The 16,444-nt window shown below is 39.5% G+C and overlaps 1 protein-coding gene across 2 annotated transcripts in view; it reads left to right on the top strand.

Moving 5' to 3' along the window:
• LOC126191129 (zinc finger protein 510-like) overlaps positions 1–16,444 on the top strand; it is a 390,896-nt gene that overhangs the window by 101,136 nt on the left and 273,316 nt on the right. For both annotated transcript variants that reach the window (XM_049931877.1, XM_049931878.1), the window contains exon 5: positions 4,686–4,856. In XM_049931877.1, coding sequence (XP_049787834.1) covers positions 4,686–4,856 — 171 coding nt within the window. The remainder of the gene's footprint in view (positions 1–4,685; positions 4,857–16,444) is intronic.

Below are 16,444 nucleotides of genomic sequence, written 5' to 3'. Positions count from 1 at the left end.
CTGACATGCCTGCACTGCACAGCCTTTTACATCGGCATGACAACAACTAAACTGGCTGAGCGCATGAACGGACACAGACGAACTGTCCGCCTAGGAGATGCCCAATACCCAGTAGTGGAGCATGCCCTCCAGCATAATTCTAGGGACCTAGGAACCTACTACACCATATGTGCCATTTGGCTTCTCCCACCCAACACCAGTCCCTCTGAACTGCGGAGATGGGAACTTGCACTCCAACACTTCCTTTCATCCCGCCATCCCCCTGGACTGAACCTACGTTAAACAACCTCACTCCCATTTACTCTTCAGTCTTCTCCTCTTTCCCTTTCCTCTTAGCCATTCACGCATCTTTTCATCCTACATAGTTGTGTTTATCTTTATACTATATACCTCTTTACTTCTGTATGCATCCTCTTTGGTTTGAAGCTGGCACAGTACTTACAGTAGAATATCTTTGGCTTCCCTCTGACAACCATGCCTCCATCCTTGTTACCCTCCCTATTTTCCTTTCCCTGTTGCTTCATAACCTGGGTTGTGAGTAACTGAATCTCCTTTCCCTTCTTCCCTCTCTCTCCTCCCCGATGAAGGAACATTTGTTCCGAAAGCTAGGAACGTAAATTTTCGGTTCTGTTTTATGTGTATCTATCGGCTGTACTGAGCTGAGGTAAGTACTGGCCAGCCCCTCTATCTCTTTGTTAGTATTTGTTTCACATCTTTATATGAGATTTTCCATTAATCATCTTGTCAATGTTAACTGAGTCTTACACATGCTCAAGTCAGTATAAGTAGGTCCCTGACAGTAGTACTGTTCCAGCTTTCAAATGCGAAGTGCAAATAGTTGCAGGCAAAAAGAGTAGCCATCTATAGATTTGTGACAGTACTGAGGCTTTGCCGTAGAGATGTTTACACAGTCGTGTTATGCTGTTGATTCAGATAGGCTTGCGAATCTGCCGCCTTAACCCTCTGTGACGACTCTCGGGGATCAACTTACGCCAAACTGCACGTCATTTGATTCCTTCAATCTTGCAGCTGTCAGTAAATTATCTATAAAAATAGCAATATCTTCCTCTAATCTGCCTGAAAAATAAGTCACCAAAGATATGGTACTACTACCTTGGACAATAAGGGCAAAGTTAGTATAATGTTCCCTTCCCTTTGCCTGCAGACTCTCAAGCTTGTTGTGTAATGCAGTCGGCACATAGGATGAGTTAGCTAACATTGATGTGGCGCTCAACGAATTTTGTAATGTCACTTCCTGCTATTTCTCATTGAGAAGCCATTTCCTCACATGGAACATAAAATATGTTGTGTGATATTTTAGCAACATGCCACATAAAGTAGAATCAGTAGGAAGCAAGGAAACTCTCTGCATCACAAGCAGAAAGCAGGACACCATACTTACTTGATGTGTTCATCAGAAGCCCACATTTGATGGGTTTTATGTTTTACTTTACACCCTACAAATATATGCTGTTTCTAAGCACCCCACATTGAATATCTGGAGATGAATAGTTATTGGAAAAAATTGTTGTAATAAAATGACTGGAAATGTTGTATTGGTGGTTAAAGAATTTTTGTATTTAGTTATTTTTGTGTTATAGCTCATGTGTAATGGGAGTAAGCCATTTTAAAGCAATGACTGATTTAAGATTGATGAAAACATGCCATTCTCAGTATGATTTATCACGTAATTAAGAATCAATAACATTTCTGAGAATAAAATACAAAAAGGAGATATGTAAGGCATGTTTCAACTTAGCTTAGTATATCCTTCTTTTTTCCAAAAGGTTCTGGGAGTTTCATATGAAATTAAGAGAAATAATTTCTCTAATACTTGATGTTACGTAAATATGAATGCACACACTGTCAGAAGTGTGTGTTTGATTTGGTGAACTTTTATAAGCTGATGTCTTTCCTAAGTGGACATGTATCTTCCATTTTTGTCTTGTTACACGTTCACAGATCGTATATTAAAATTTTTATTTCTGTACACCACAGACACAATATGACTAGCATAAGGCCAGGAAAGGAAATGTTCATTTTAATAGAGCTAAGGTAGGAATTCTATGCATACCCATTTTTGTGAACAAGCCAATGGAGAACACTGGGAGTGCCAAATTACCTCAACCAGCTCATGCCGTGTGCTGTGTATCATGATGTAGGATAACCCATCTGTGTGTAGGTCAGTGTTAGCTACCTTGTTCCATGTGCCGACAGCTTGACGAGAAGACCACTGAACTTTTTACGCATGTCTTGACCTCCACGTATTTGCTTTTTAATGGAGAATACTACGAACAAACGGAGGGAGTCGCCATGAATAGCCCACTCTCACCGGTGGTAGCGAATTTGTACATGGAGAACTATGAGGAGGAAGCCCTGTCGTCATACGAATGAAAACCTACTTGCTTTTTCCATTACGTGGACAATACGTTCATCATCTGGCCACATGGTATGGATAAACTCCTTGACTTCCTTACACACCTAAACTCCATATACCCCAACATCAAATTCACTATGGAGACTGAAACGGATGGTAAATTACCTTTCCTTGACGTCTTGGTCAAGAGAAGGGCTGACGGCACCCTAGGTCATGGGGTGTATCGGAAGACAATGCACACTGATCTGTATTTGCACGCAGACAGCTGCCACCACCCTTCACAGACGAATGGGGTACTTAAAACTCTAGTACATAGGGTGCGCACTACATAGGGTGCGCACTACATAGGGTGCGCACTATCTCTGATGCAGAGAGTGTACCCCAGGAATTGGAACATCTGAGAACTGTATTTGGAAAAATGGGTACTCAGAGTGGCAGATTCAACGTGCTCTCCGCCCAACCACTACAGCACAACCAGTGGAGATGGATGAAATCACGAGGGAGGAGGTAGGCACTGCGTTTATTCCATGTACAGGCGCACTCTCAGGGAAAATCGCCTGCATTTTGAAGAAACACCGGGTCGGAACTGTGTTTTGTCCTCCGAATAAAACTCGTGCACTGGTGGGGAGTGCCAAAGATAACCTCGGTCTGAGGAAGGCCGGCGTGTATCAGATTCCGTGTCAGTGTGGCAAGACGTTTATCGGTCAGACGATGCATACTGTCGAGGATCGATTCCGTGATCGCCAGAGGCACACTCGACTGATGTATCCGAGCAAGTCGGCGGTCGCTGAATGTTGTTTGTCGGAAAATCAAGCTATGGAGTATGAATGCACGAGGATTCTGGTACAGACGTCAAGATACTGGGACAGCGTTGTTAGAGATGCCATCGAAATTCGCACCAATGACGACCTCATAAACCGTGACTGTGGTTATAATCTTAGCAAGGCGTGGGAACCAGCGATTGGGTTAATCAAGAATAAATCGAGCAAACATATAGTTGTGATGACCACGGCGGACAGAGCCATCACACCGACGTCGTCTCAGACGCCGTCGCAATCTGTTCCACCGCGTGACCGTGGCGCGGGGCGCGGCTGGTGGAGGGAGTGCGCCGCGGGCGGAGGGTATTTAAATCGGCCGCCGCCGTGACCGAAGCTAGTTCCTCCTGAGCAGCCGTAGCGTACGGATCTCCGTACCAGCACGTTCACAGGAGCTCAGTTCGTCAGTTCACCTGATGATGGCGACATGTATGATCGCCGAAATATTGTGCCCGTTGGACACTGTAGACTGGCAGTACACCGTGGCTATTTTGATAATGACTATCCAGTCAGTTGCACATAACTCTTGTTCTGTCTCTAACAGCATTATGAAGCTTACATTATGTGCCACTGGTGCTCTGTAAAATGTCAGTTGTACAAGCTTATGCATTTCTTAATACACTATTGTGGCGCAGCATTCAAAGAGCTGTTCCACAGAACATTTATTAGTCTGAAGAGCCTGTAACACATCTCAAGTTCTTCATTACATAACCAATCCCTTGTTTCTACTGAATATACACTAGTATGATGTTTTGATATGCACAACACATCTGTTGAAATTACATCTATCCTTTCATTTCTCTGTATGAATATGACAAGTCAACCATTTTTTTTTATGAAGCTTGTGATGTTTTGTTGGAAAACACTAGACACACTTTCTTTAATATCATTGGCTTTGTCCAAGGTGCAATATTTTGTTTTTCTAGTAGTTGTTTCAACTTTATTTATTTTGCAACTTGTCTTTCAGCTGAATATACCCTAAAAAGGGCTAGGGAACAGGGTTAGGATATATGCTGCTTGGGTCACACTGACTGATTCTAGCAGGCAGCTGTGCAAGTAGCCTCTTACCAAAAGGATTCGCTTGCTTGTAAACTGTGTTGCGTAAAGTGCAGCCGAGCTAGGGTTGGTGCATAAAGCACACTCTCTCTACCCTGACTGATTTTAGAAGCTTCATAGAATGCATCATTCAGGACCTATATACTGCTCAAGAAGTGACATAGTGTACACATAATGACCTCTCTATGTAATGTCTTTGCTTTTCGACTGCTTTCTGATCCAAACCAATTTTTTTTATTACATATTTTATTAGCAAGAGAACAACAGGGAATTCTCAAAAACAGTGTAAGAGTGGGTTCTGGAACCAGTACTTCACTCTGCATTTGAATGTGTACTACAATCTCTCTGTGGCAGCTTGAAAGTGTGACAAATAGGGGCTTGAACCCAAACCCTTGTCTTTGTTTCAATACTTGTAAATTGTATCTTTTCACTTCCAGGAGTCAACGCCATACTCACGTGTCATACAGATGGGAGAATTATCCAATGCTGTATCTGCAAGAAATGAAACTGTAGCTAATGGCAAGCTATCTGAAGAAAATGATACACATGGGAAAAGTTACAGTATAGCAATTTTAGCCAACCAACCAACAGATTTTTCTTCTTCACAGGTGAGTCATTGTTAATTTATAAAATGACAGCTATATATTTCATATAAACTCTGCTTGAGTTAGAAGAGGTCTATCCCCTTACCCGTTGCTGGTAACTACTTGATGAAAGTTAAAGGTTAAACTTTTCAGAATTCACAGAGTGGGAATGGAAAAGAAATGTAAAGGAAGTCAATAAGAGATTGACTGAAGGGATGCAATGAAAGAGAAAAAAAGAACAACAAACAAATCAGGAAACTGGTTATGGCATCACATAAATGCAGAGGGAACTCACATAGATGGAGGAAGGGAGGTATGCAATGTGAGAGAATGTAAAAGCAAAGAAATTGATATGTGCGAGAACTAGGCTAATTATGACACAATTAGGTTCTGGGTAATCAGTTTCCATATTAGTAGTATGGAACCACTTCTAGTTGAAAGGCTATCTTTTAGATGTGGTGATGAGATTCCCTGGATCCTCCTATTAAATTCCAGAGCACGTGAACAAAAGGACAGTGGGTTGGGCAGTTTGTCTGTGGTTGTTCATTGAGAGAATGACTTGGCAGTATTTGTAATTAAAAAAAATTAGGGCAGTCAGCCACTTAGCTATTGCTGTTTGATCTAATAGCACATAGATTTAAGCATCTTTCAAGATACAAGTGTGTATGCAGCGCAGTGTAGTCGTCCATGGACGTTGCATCTGCACTGATGAGAAAATCGTTGGCCCTTCTGCTACCTTTAGAGAAAGGCACTACACTCCAAACCTGGAACACAAATATATCTCTCACACCATATACACTCATGGTTGCTGAAGAAATAATACCACACAGTTCAATTTTCCAGATTTTGATCAGCTTGTATACATGACTCAGTAAACTTGCTGTTATCTCAGGATAGTGAAATGGAGGAAGACTTACAGAGGATCAACAGTTGGTACAGTGACTGGCAGCTGAAAGTCATTTGCAAAAGCAAATCTTCTCTTCATACTTTTAAGTGAGCAATACTCTATATCTCGGAGAAAAGACTGATTTGTGAAATGCTGTCTGTTTTCACTAACTGAGCCTCATCTTGAGAATTGCTTTCTGACATGGAGATATGTGTGAGAAGCAGTAATGGCTAACAGAATGCAGTGGCTGCACACTCTTTCATATGTATGTGGGAAATCAACTTTGAGTCAGTCACACTAAATTTTTAAGACTGATCACCTCTGTGAACCAGTTGCAAAAGATCATCTCCCTCATTACCCATTATCACCCTAGATTGGGATAACTCAACTACATTCTCTGTGAGGATTTTGACATTTCACTGTGCCCTGCAGTGGGGAACCTTCATTGATAAACACTTCACACCCCATTCAAAGTGCTGTTCTGCTGTCCACCCAATTAGCAAACTATCTCAGTCAAACTTTATGCCACGTCTACACCCAATCCCTTAACATGTCAGTCGTATCTCCATTGAAGACCCAGATGCAAGTCGTATCTTATGTAGTTATCCAGTTTGTCATATCCTGTTCCTATTGCAGATGTATCCTATCCCCAGATGTGGGATCGCTTCCAACAGCAGCCTTGGCATACACCAACTGTTCTGTAACTTTTGTAGTTGTGACCATTGACAAACTGTGGCCATGAGTAAAGCTGACTACCCACTGTGAAATATGTGGCTGTGCTGTCTGGTTCCAGCCCTCATGCCTTCCTCCCCCCACAATATCAAATTTTCAGAATTATGTATGTGGAAATAGTCCTTAAACATATATTTCGATCCTGTGGTACTTACTTTTTACTTACTTTACATGTAGCAAGGACCTTATCGACCATACGCCTGCTCTATGAGCCTCTTCCACTTCTATCTGTCCAATGCACTGTTTGTCCAGTTGCTGTTGCTGTTCATCCTAGTTGTGTCCTCCTGAATGTTATCCCGCCATCTGATTATGGGTCTTCCTCTTCTTCCATCTATTGTTCTGCTGAATGCCATTCTAGGTAGTCTATTCTCTGTAATTCTTGCTATATAGCCTGCCCAATTCAACCTTCTCCTCTTGAGCACTTCCACGATGTTACGGTGTTTGTACAGTCTTCTTAATTCTTCATTTCTTCTTATTCTCCATTCCATGTTATTTTCATCGTATACAGGTCCAGAAATTTTCCTTGGTACTTTTCTTTAAAATATTAACAGTTTTTCTTCATTATTCTTTCTAAATATTAATGTTTTACTTCCATATAACATCACAGGTATAATGGTCGATTGATATAAGTGGATTTTGAAGTTACTACTAAGTGATCTTTTTCTTAGAATTTTGATGAAACTAAAAAGAGTCTTGTTTGCTGTTGCTAAACGGGCATCTATTTCTATATCGGTTCTGCTGTTATTACTGAAAAGACTTTGTAGGTGCTTGAAGTGGTCAACAGTCTTGAAACTGAAACCATCTACAGTCAAAGGTGCATCTTTTCTGGTTTTCTTATTTATGAGCAGGTATTCTTTCTTTTCTTCATTAACATGTAATCCTGTTTTCCCAGCAATTTTGTAGTAATTTTGCATCATTATGATTGATTTTTCTTTTGGAGCTACTTATTAGTGCTACATCATGTGCATAGACAAGTCTTGTAATGTTCACATCCTGTAGCTGGATCCCTTGTGGACTGGTTTTAGAAAATTCTCTATCGATCTTCTCTAGGACAAGGTTAAATAAAATAGGTGAAATGGCATCCCCTTATCTCAGTCCAGTGGTACACCTTAAAATCTTCAGTTTCTCCTACCGGTGTCTTTATGCGACGTAAAGTTTCGTCTATACACATTTTTACTAATCTGATTAATTTTGATGGTGTTTTAAATTCCTTCATTATATTTAGGAGTGTCTGTCGGTGTATGCTATCATAGGCCTTTTTAAAATCTACGAATAATATATGGACATCTACATTGAATTCCCACACCTTTTCAGTTACTTGTCTTAGGGTGAATAAGTATCTAGTATGGATCTGTTACTGCCGAAACCGCATTAGTAGTCCCCAATCAGTTCTTCTGTTATTGGTATCAGCCTGTTTAATAGGCAGCTCAATAAGATTTTGTAGGTGACATCCAGAAAGGCAATTTATCTGTAGCTATCACAAACAAGTGGATCATTCTTCTTAAATATGGAGCACACAATTGCAGGAATGGTTTCTGTCTTCCAAATTGTTTCTATTAATGCCTGTATTTCTAATTCCAGTTGTGGGCCTCCATTTTTTAATAATGCAGCATATATCTTATCTTTGCCACAAGTCTTGTTATTCTTTAATTTCTTTATTGATTGCTGTATTTCATTTACTGATGGGGTAGTAACTGTATCAGCTGTATCAATTGTATCAGGTTGTTCTAGTTTAAAGTAAGAGGGAGAAGTTGTGATAAGTATGTCTTCCATCGTTTTGTATGTCACTTTTGTTGGTCAGTATTTTCCCATACTGATCCTTTATAAATTGTTCCCTTTTATTGAATTTACCAAAGGATTTTTTTTTATATTTTGATACATCTGCCTTATCCTGTGATATGGGAAATCATCCTTGCTTCTCTCACCATATTGTTATAGTATTCCCTTTTCTCTTGTGTTAGGGTTCTTTGCATTTCATGGTGGAGTTTATAGTAACTTTCCTTCAATGTCATATTATCCCTTTCTTTAATCCATGCATTTCTTCTTTCCAGCACTTTTTCATGACACTTTGTGGTGAACCAAATTTTGTTAGGTTATTTTCTTTTACCTATGATTTTGGAAGGTGCTTCTTGAATACAGCCCTTCAGGTATCTCCATCTGCTTTTGACATCTTATGGTTCTGTATTGGTCAGTCTCAGTTTTGTTAGATTGCTCTCAATTTCTTTTGTAAAATTTTCTTTTATATTTACTTTCATCAGGTTTCCTATGTTATATCTTGTAAATTCTTCTCTATTTCTATTTCTCTCTATTTCTATTTACTTTACTATAATCCTGTGGTACTCCCAATCTCAATCTGCACTGGCGCCTGTCCCACAGCCTTGCCTCACACCAAACAGTACTCGACTGCACCACCCAACTATTGATGTGATTATTCATCTACCCTCATTTTACTTTTAGCGGTCATGCTGCTTTTCATTACTTTTTAGGTCTTTCACTTTTAATGTTTTGAATCTTTCAGTTAGATGTGATTACTGTATTTGTTTTGTTACCGTCTGAGCCCTGCATTGGGTCGACGAGGCTCAGACGTATGGGATATTCTTCCTGACACATCTGAGCCTTGGGGCAGCCCTCATCTGCTTCCTGTCCAGCAGAGTGGCCAGACCCATATACTTTTACTATCTTTTAAATTATTTCTCATCTCCGCCATTGATATGACTTTCAGTGTCTCAATTTTACCACTCCGACGTACCACTCCATTTCAGTGATAAATTTTGGGGTGACTTGGCTAACTCCAGAAGGAGTATCCCTTGAAGGAAGGACAGGTGACTTTCTGACGTCTACCTCCAATTTTGGCCTCCCACATCTGTCTCTCTATCATCTCCTTCATTGTCTTCTCTTTGGGTTCCCCTTTTTCTCTGTTCCATCTCAACATACTTCTTCACCTCCCCACTCCACTCCACCAATTCACCACGTACCATGTTAGAAATTGCTGTTGGCACATTCCTCCCCCATTCCCTTGCTGCCTCTCCATCCCACCCTCCCTCCCTCTGCTTCCCCCCATCTACCTTGTCATTCCCCCTTCGACTGTCAGACGGCAGTGTCCAGAAAACGTAGCTATGCTTGCAGTTTGTCACTTCAGAGGAAGAACATTATCTGAAAGCTTAGCAGTGATGTCAGTCTCATTTATGTAGCAGTCAACAGAGTGGTGCTTACACTGTATGGTGAGTTTTTGCCTTGTGTTATTTATATTCCACACAGAACTCTCCAGTATTTTACGCACAACACTCAGTTACTGGCAAATAGTTGTCGTTCCTTACTTTTGCTTACCGTATTTACTCGAATCTAAGCCGCACTCGAATCTAAGCCGCACCTGAAAAATGAGACTCGAAATCAAGGAAAAAAAAATTCCCGAATCTAAGCCGCACCTGAAATTTGAGACTCGAAATTCAAGGGGAGAGAAAAGTTTTAGGCTGCATCTCCAAATCAAAACAAAGTTGGTCCATTGTAATATGAGACATAATTTAGGTCAAATGAATGACGATACAGCTACAGTAGTTTGGTTCGAGTCGTAAGCTTAGCAGTTAAGCTTTACCACGTAGCCATTGCTATGTGTCAGGTGCTCCGTCCGTGTTTATATGGGTACCCTTCCTTTTTCACGTGCTTCGTCTGGTTTGAATTGATTGCTTATTTTTCTTTGATCAGATAAGTGCCGTTCTCTTTGTTATAGGTGTTTACGTCACTCTAAGCTGAAATTGCATTGCTGTACTGTGTCATGCATTGTTTGTTGCATTCCGATAATGAGTGTTTACGACCTGTCGACGCTCGCGGCGTGGCTTGCTTTTGTGCGTGCTACCGCCGCTTACAATTAAAAAAAAAAAAGAGGAATAGTCTTATTAGCGAAACAATGGCTAGAGACTGCTGTTTGTTGTTACTCACACTGCTGCTTTCTTTGGTAATGATCAACAAGAACCAAATAATAGATTGCGTATGATAGATGTTCTGAACGAGAGTTTAGCGAAAATTTTTCTCCGTTTGAAAATCTTTGCAGACGCCTCTTTAGTACATTACATTCTGCACAGAAATTAGTCATCTTAGATTTAAAAATCTAGTCAATTGCCGTGTTTTATTTCTGACTGTATCACTATTAGACATAATAATAATATGAATATAAACATGACATGACACGTGTGTTCTTCCACGTTTGCTGTTGTCTCACTCTAGTTTCGTAGTTTATTAGGCAGACAGGATTTAAATGAGATAGCAGCAAACACAAAAGAATACATGACAAAATGTTTATATTCGTATTATTCTTATGGTGAAGAGAATCGTAGAGTTGGCCATATTAACAAACATCCCAAACAGTCTTGCCAGTCGGATTTTCGTAGTACATTGAAATGCTGCTACATTCGATGATGAACAATACGGAATTTGTATTTACTTCGTTGGATAATGTATGAAAATGCAGTGGTCGAAACTCGGGGCGGAGAAAAAAGCTCGTCTTCCACCTTTTTTTTTTAAATTTATTTACTGAAGCAGAAGTTTTGGCACCAGTATTTATCTTTGTGCCTGCAAAGCATGCCTGTGTAGCGCTACATATATTCGATGGCAGAAGTTAGTTGTGGCGGCACCTACCAACATTTTTCAGAACTTCCGCTTACTTTGCACTCGATTCTAAACCGCAGGTGGTTTTTTGGATTACAAAAACCGGAAAAAAGTGCGGCTTAGATTCGAGTAAATACGGTACTATTTTCATCCTGGGATTTTCATTATTGGCAGTATTTATGCCGGATGAAACTTACAGATAATTTAATAAAGTGTGTAGAAGGTTGGACAGCACACATTGGAAAATGATCGATGAAATATTTTGCTTTCAACAGTTACAGATTCTTTTGTGTGACAGTACCCGTCCTCATATAGCAATCATTTCCTCTGGAATCCTTGAAATCTTCTTCATTGTAGAACTATAATCCCCCCACGTGAAGATTTTTATCCCTTAAAAGCCTCCTGTATGGGTGACAGGTCACTTACCTCATATGACACGTACCACAACATTTCTTTTTGCTGCAAGATTTTGAGGCCTTCATGTGGTAAGATAAGTGTTTAAATTTACAGACAGGTTTACTGAAAGGGGAAATCGATTCGGGGTGGTACTAATATTACTGAAATCACTGTTCTGTTTTGTTTTTTATTGACTCACCCTCACGTGTAAATTTAAACGACATGTGTGCTCTTAAGTGACTGTCCCCCTGATTTAGTGTGTTTCATTAGTGGGTCGGAGTGTGTGTCAGGCTACCTAGGGCAAGTTTCACAATGGGGCCACTCAAGAGAGTTAAGGATGACTTGATCATACTATCAGTGTAAAAGCCGGGTAATAGTCAGTTTCACAGTAGTTCTGTGAAAGAGTGAGACTATTTTCCTTGTTTTTGTAGGGGTGGTATTTTGGTTAGCAGAAGCCGCAATGGAACAATTATTAGGTTTGTGATTGGAGGCTTTCCCGGCGTATGCGTTGTTTCCAGGGAAATATCGTGGGACTTCAACGATCGCATGCGGCTGGACACCCGAGAGCCCTGGAAACAATTATTAGGTTGTAGACGCTTATCAGAGGAACTGTTGGAAACAGACACAGTCTTCACAGTACCAATATATTTACTGAAAGTACATGTCGGATTAGACGTCTTCCCTATAAAACTCAAGATTATAAGGGGGAAAACACTTTATGTGGCAGTTATGAAATTGAAAGCTCTGTTGTGATGATCACAACACAGATAAAGGAAGGCATCAAAATAACAATAACCATACAGCAAAGGTTTTGAGTGGACAATAAATTTATAAACAAGTTTGAAAACCTCACAGACAATGTCCTCCTCCAGAGCTAGCAGATGCATGCACGCATACAAGTGCATGCATCTACACACACACACACACACACACACACACACACACACACACACAGAGAGAGAGAGAGAGAGAGAGAGAGAGAGAGAGAGAGAGAAAACTACATTGATTAGCACTGCAGCTTGAGTGGGGTGTCAGGTGGTAGAAAGGGGGGGGGGATGATGGTAGGAAGGTTAGGTAGCTGGCAGTCAGGAGGGAGAGTCAGGAAGGAGGGGGGACAGAAATGCAGTGTGGTGTTGGAGCTGCGAGCTCAGTGTGGCGCAGACTGCAGAGAAAGTCGCGTGTGACATATAGTGATGATACGGAGGAGTGGATTTGGAGAGTGTGTGTGTGTGTGTGTGTGTGGGGGGGGGGGGGGTGATAGAACAGAGGCAAGTAAGGCAGGAGATAGGGTCAGAGAAGAGAAGAGAGCAGGGAGTAGATAGTGATTTGTGGTCATTGGTAGAGTTTGGAGTGGGACGGAGGCTGACAGAGGTAGCAAGATGAAAGGCTGTACTGTAAGGACACTTCTCACTTGTGTAACTCATAGAAGCTGATATTGGTTGTGAGGATCCAGATCTTATGAGTTGTGAAGAAACCAACATTTTCAACCTTGAAGAATTATTTTCACTCTTCAGCAGACTGTGTGGCAATAGGCCACTAGCGATAGAGAGATAGTGTTGGAAGATAAGCTGTTGAAAGCGGGTCACTGATTGTGCCCAGGTAGTGTGGTCAGCAAAGTGTTGGCCTGCAAACGGCAAAGGTTCTGGTCTGCCACACAGTTTTTGGTGTGCTGGAAGTTTTGTTTTTATTTTCATTTGTGTGCGTCTCGACCACTCGACTGTACGAGAAATTGTTACCTTTCATCTTACCATTATCTGTTTTCACTGCTACAGCATCTGAAAGCGGACCGTAATGTTGAACCTGGCATGTTTCTTTCCAAATCTTTCCTAACTTCTTGAATCCAGGCTATTGTTGCTTTCTTATCCCAAAGATATTTAAAAATATGTTTGGTTAACCTGTCGCTGTTCATTCTGTATAAGTGTCCAAAAAATAGTAGTCGCCTCTTTTGTAGTGTTTCATTTATGTTTTCTATGTTGCGATAAACTTCTTCATTGCTTCTTAATTTCCATACCTCTGTATTTTTTGGTGGTCCAAGTATTTTTCGAATGATTTTTCTTTCTAGGACTTCAGGTTTGTGTAATCTGTAGTTCGGTACTACACATTCATTTGCATAAAGAAATTATGGTTTTAATACTGTGTTGTAGTGCTGTATCTTCAAATTTTTAGACAGACACCTTTTGTTGTAGACATTCCTAGTTATTCCATAAGCTGTCTCCATTTAATGTACTCTTTCTTCTATAGCAAATTTTTCTAAGTTATTTTCTTGGCTAATTTCTCCCAAATATTTAAATTTATTTACCCTCTTTATCTGGCCAATATCTGTTGCTAAGGATTCCGGAGCATTTTTTATATTTGTCATAAATTTGGTTTTTTCTACAGATATTCTTAAACCTGCTTTGTTGGCTATTTCTTCTAAGAGACTGATTTGTATTCCAGCATTTGTTAGGTTTTCAGAAAGAATGGCAAAATCATCTGCCAATGCTAAACAGTGAATTTCAATACCTTTGTTTTTTAGCTCCCTGTCTGATTGGTGATAGCTTCTTTTCTTTTAGTTTTTGTTTCCATTCTCTTACTATTTTCTCTAGTATGCAGTTAAAGAGGAGTGGAGACAGGCCATCACCTTGCCTTACACCTGTTTTTTTTTTGTTGAATACCTTTGATATTTCACCCTGAAACTTTACTTTTGATTAGGTGTCTGTTAGCATTTCATGAATGAGGTTTGCTAATTTAGATTTGATGTCAAATTCTCTGATCACTTCATCTAGTGTTTCCCTGTCAACTGAATCAAATGCCTTTCTAAAATCTATAAATGTTACAACTATATCTTTGCAGTTTGTAAGTCCATGGCAAATTATGGACTTTAGGTTGAAAATCTGTTCTGAGCAAGATCTGCCCTTTCTAAATCCACTCTGATACTCTCCCAATTGGCTATCAAGTGTTGCTTCTACCTTGTTTAGTAGTATTGTTGAAAATATTTTATAATCCACTGGCAACAAAGATGTACCTCTGTAGTTATTTACATTTTGCTTATCACCTTTCTTGCGCAAGGGATGGCTGAGAGCCACTTTCCAGTCTTCTGGTATCTTTTCAGGTTCCCATATTTCTTCAAACATGAGCTGAAGGTTAGTTATAATTTTTGGTTGGGACCATTTAACTAGTTCAGCTGTGATCGAGTCTTCTCCACTGGCTTTGTTGTTTTTCAGGGTACTTATTGCTTTTTCAATTTCTTCAGGTGTAGGTGCTGGATCTGCTTCTGTATTTTCATGCAGATCTGGAAATTCTAGCTTACAGTTTGGTTCTTCACAGTTCAATAACTTTTCAAAGTACTTTCTTAGTATTTCACAATTCTGGCTGTTGCTTAGGCCTACTGTAACATTTCCATCTGTGAAGCAAATACTTGGAGCTTGGTAGCCCTTTAGATGACTCTTAAACATCTAATAGAAATTCCAGGAGTTCTTTTCTTTGCATTCTAAATGCATCAAGGTGTTCAGGCTTCCCAGAACATTTCCATTTCTTCCACTGCTTTGTTCTTTCTGTAACTGCTTCTTCACAGATTTCATTCCACCAGACTTTCTTCTTCATATTTGTTGTTCCAAATACATTTTTCGCTGCCCTGTTGATTTCATTTGATATTTCTTCCCATTTCCCTGATTTAGTCCATTTAATTTCTTCCTGAAAATTTTTTATTACTTCTTTGGTGATGATGAGCCTGTCTGTATTATATTTAATTTATTTTTGCTGTCTCTTTTGGTTTTTATTGGGGAAAAGTTTCAGTTTAATCTTAGTCATGTAATGATCAGAATCAAATTCCCTGTTTCTTGCTACTTTTACATTCATGATTTCTTTAAATTTGCATTTAGAAATAGCCACGTGATCTAACTGGAACTCCCCTAGCATTGGATTTGGAGAGATCCATGTTTTTGCCTTTTTTGGTAATTTTTTTGAAGAAGGTTGACATTACATTCAACTAAAATATTCTACAAAGACTGATTAGCCTTGTGCCATTTTTGTTTGTTCTTTTATGAGCTGGATAATATCCTATTATTTTTCGAACTGATTTTTCCCTCCCTATTTGTGCATTAAAATCCCCCATTAGTATAACAACATTTGATTTTGGAATTTTTTTATATTTCTTCTTCTAGAAGTTCCCAGAATGCTTCTACTTTACTTGGATTTTTCTTATTGTCATCATTGATTGGAGCATGACAATTAGCAAAGGTATACTGTTTCTTTTTGTATTTAACTGTGAGAAGAGATAGTCTTTCTGAACTTGATTTGAATTATGTAATGTTATCTACTAAATTTTTATGAACATAGAAAGCGGAACCAAGTATTTGCATGCCTTTCATGATTTTTATTGCTGGTTTACCCTTAAAAATTCTATGGTTTATGGTTTTTATAACATTTTCATCCAAAAATCTTGTTTCTTGAAGTGCTAAAATTTGTATTTCATGCTTATCTAAGAGAATTTCAAGTTATTTTTGTTTACCAGTTTTTAGTAATCAGTTTACGTTCAAGGTGCCTGCAAAGAATTTCCTTTTGATCTTGAGTTTGGAAGGATACCAAGGCTGCTCCGACTCATCCTTAATGCAGATGTTGGGACTCCCCAGAACCCTAGGTCCCGATGCATTGCATAAAGCGATGGTGGATTCCTCTTTCAAGTTACCACCTGAGGTAGTGCTTTCTTCTAGTGGACTTTCCATTCTGCAATTGAAATTGTTCATTGTACATGGTAGGAAATAAATTCCAAGGTAAGATTGTATTGTTAGTCCGAAATGATTATTTTTCATCGTTTTCTCCATTAGGTTCTTACGCTCTCTCTGCCATTGGGAGTTAGGATTCCTCTTCTGCCTTTGAGACCCTTCATTATTTTAATTGTGTATTATACAGTTAATTTTTTTCCTGAATATTGTACAGCTAGTACAAATTCAAAATTAGCATGTCAGTGATATGAAATATAGTTTCTTTTAAGCCAGAGGACTGTATTCCATTCACT

This window comes from Schistocerca cancellata, chromosome 6 (assembly GCF_023864275.1).
Source record: "Schistocerca cancellata isolate TAMUIC-IGC-003103 chromosome 6, iqSchCanc2.1, whole genome shotgun sequence".
NCBI lineage: Eukaryota > Metazoa > Arthropoda > Insecta > Orthoptera > Acrididae > Schistocerca > Schistocerca cancellata.
Note: the sequence above shows the minus strand (reverse complement) of the source record. Positions and strands in the feature narration are given on the sequence as shown.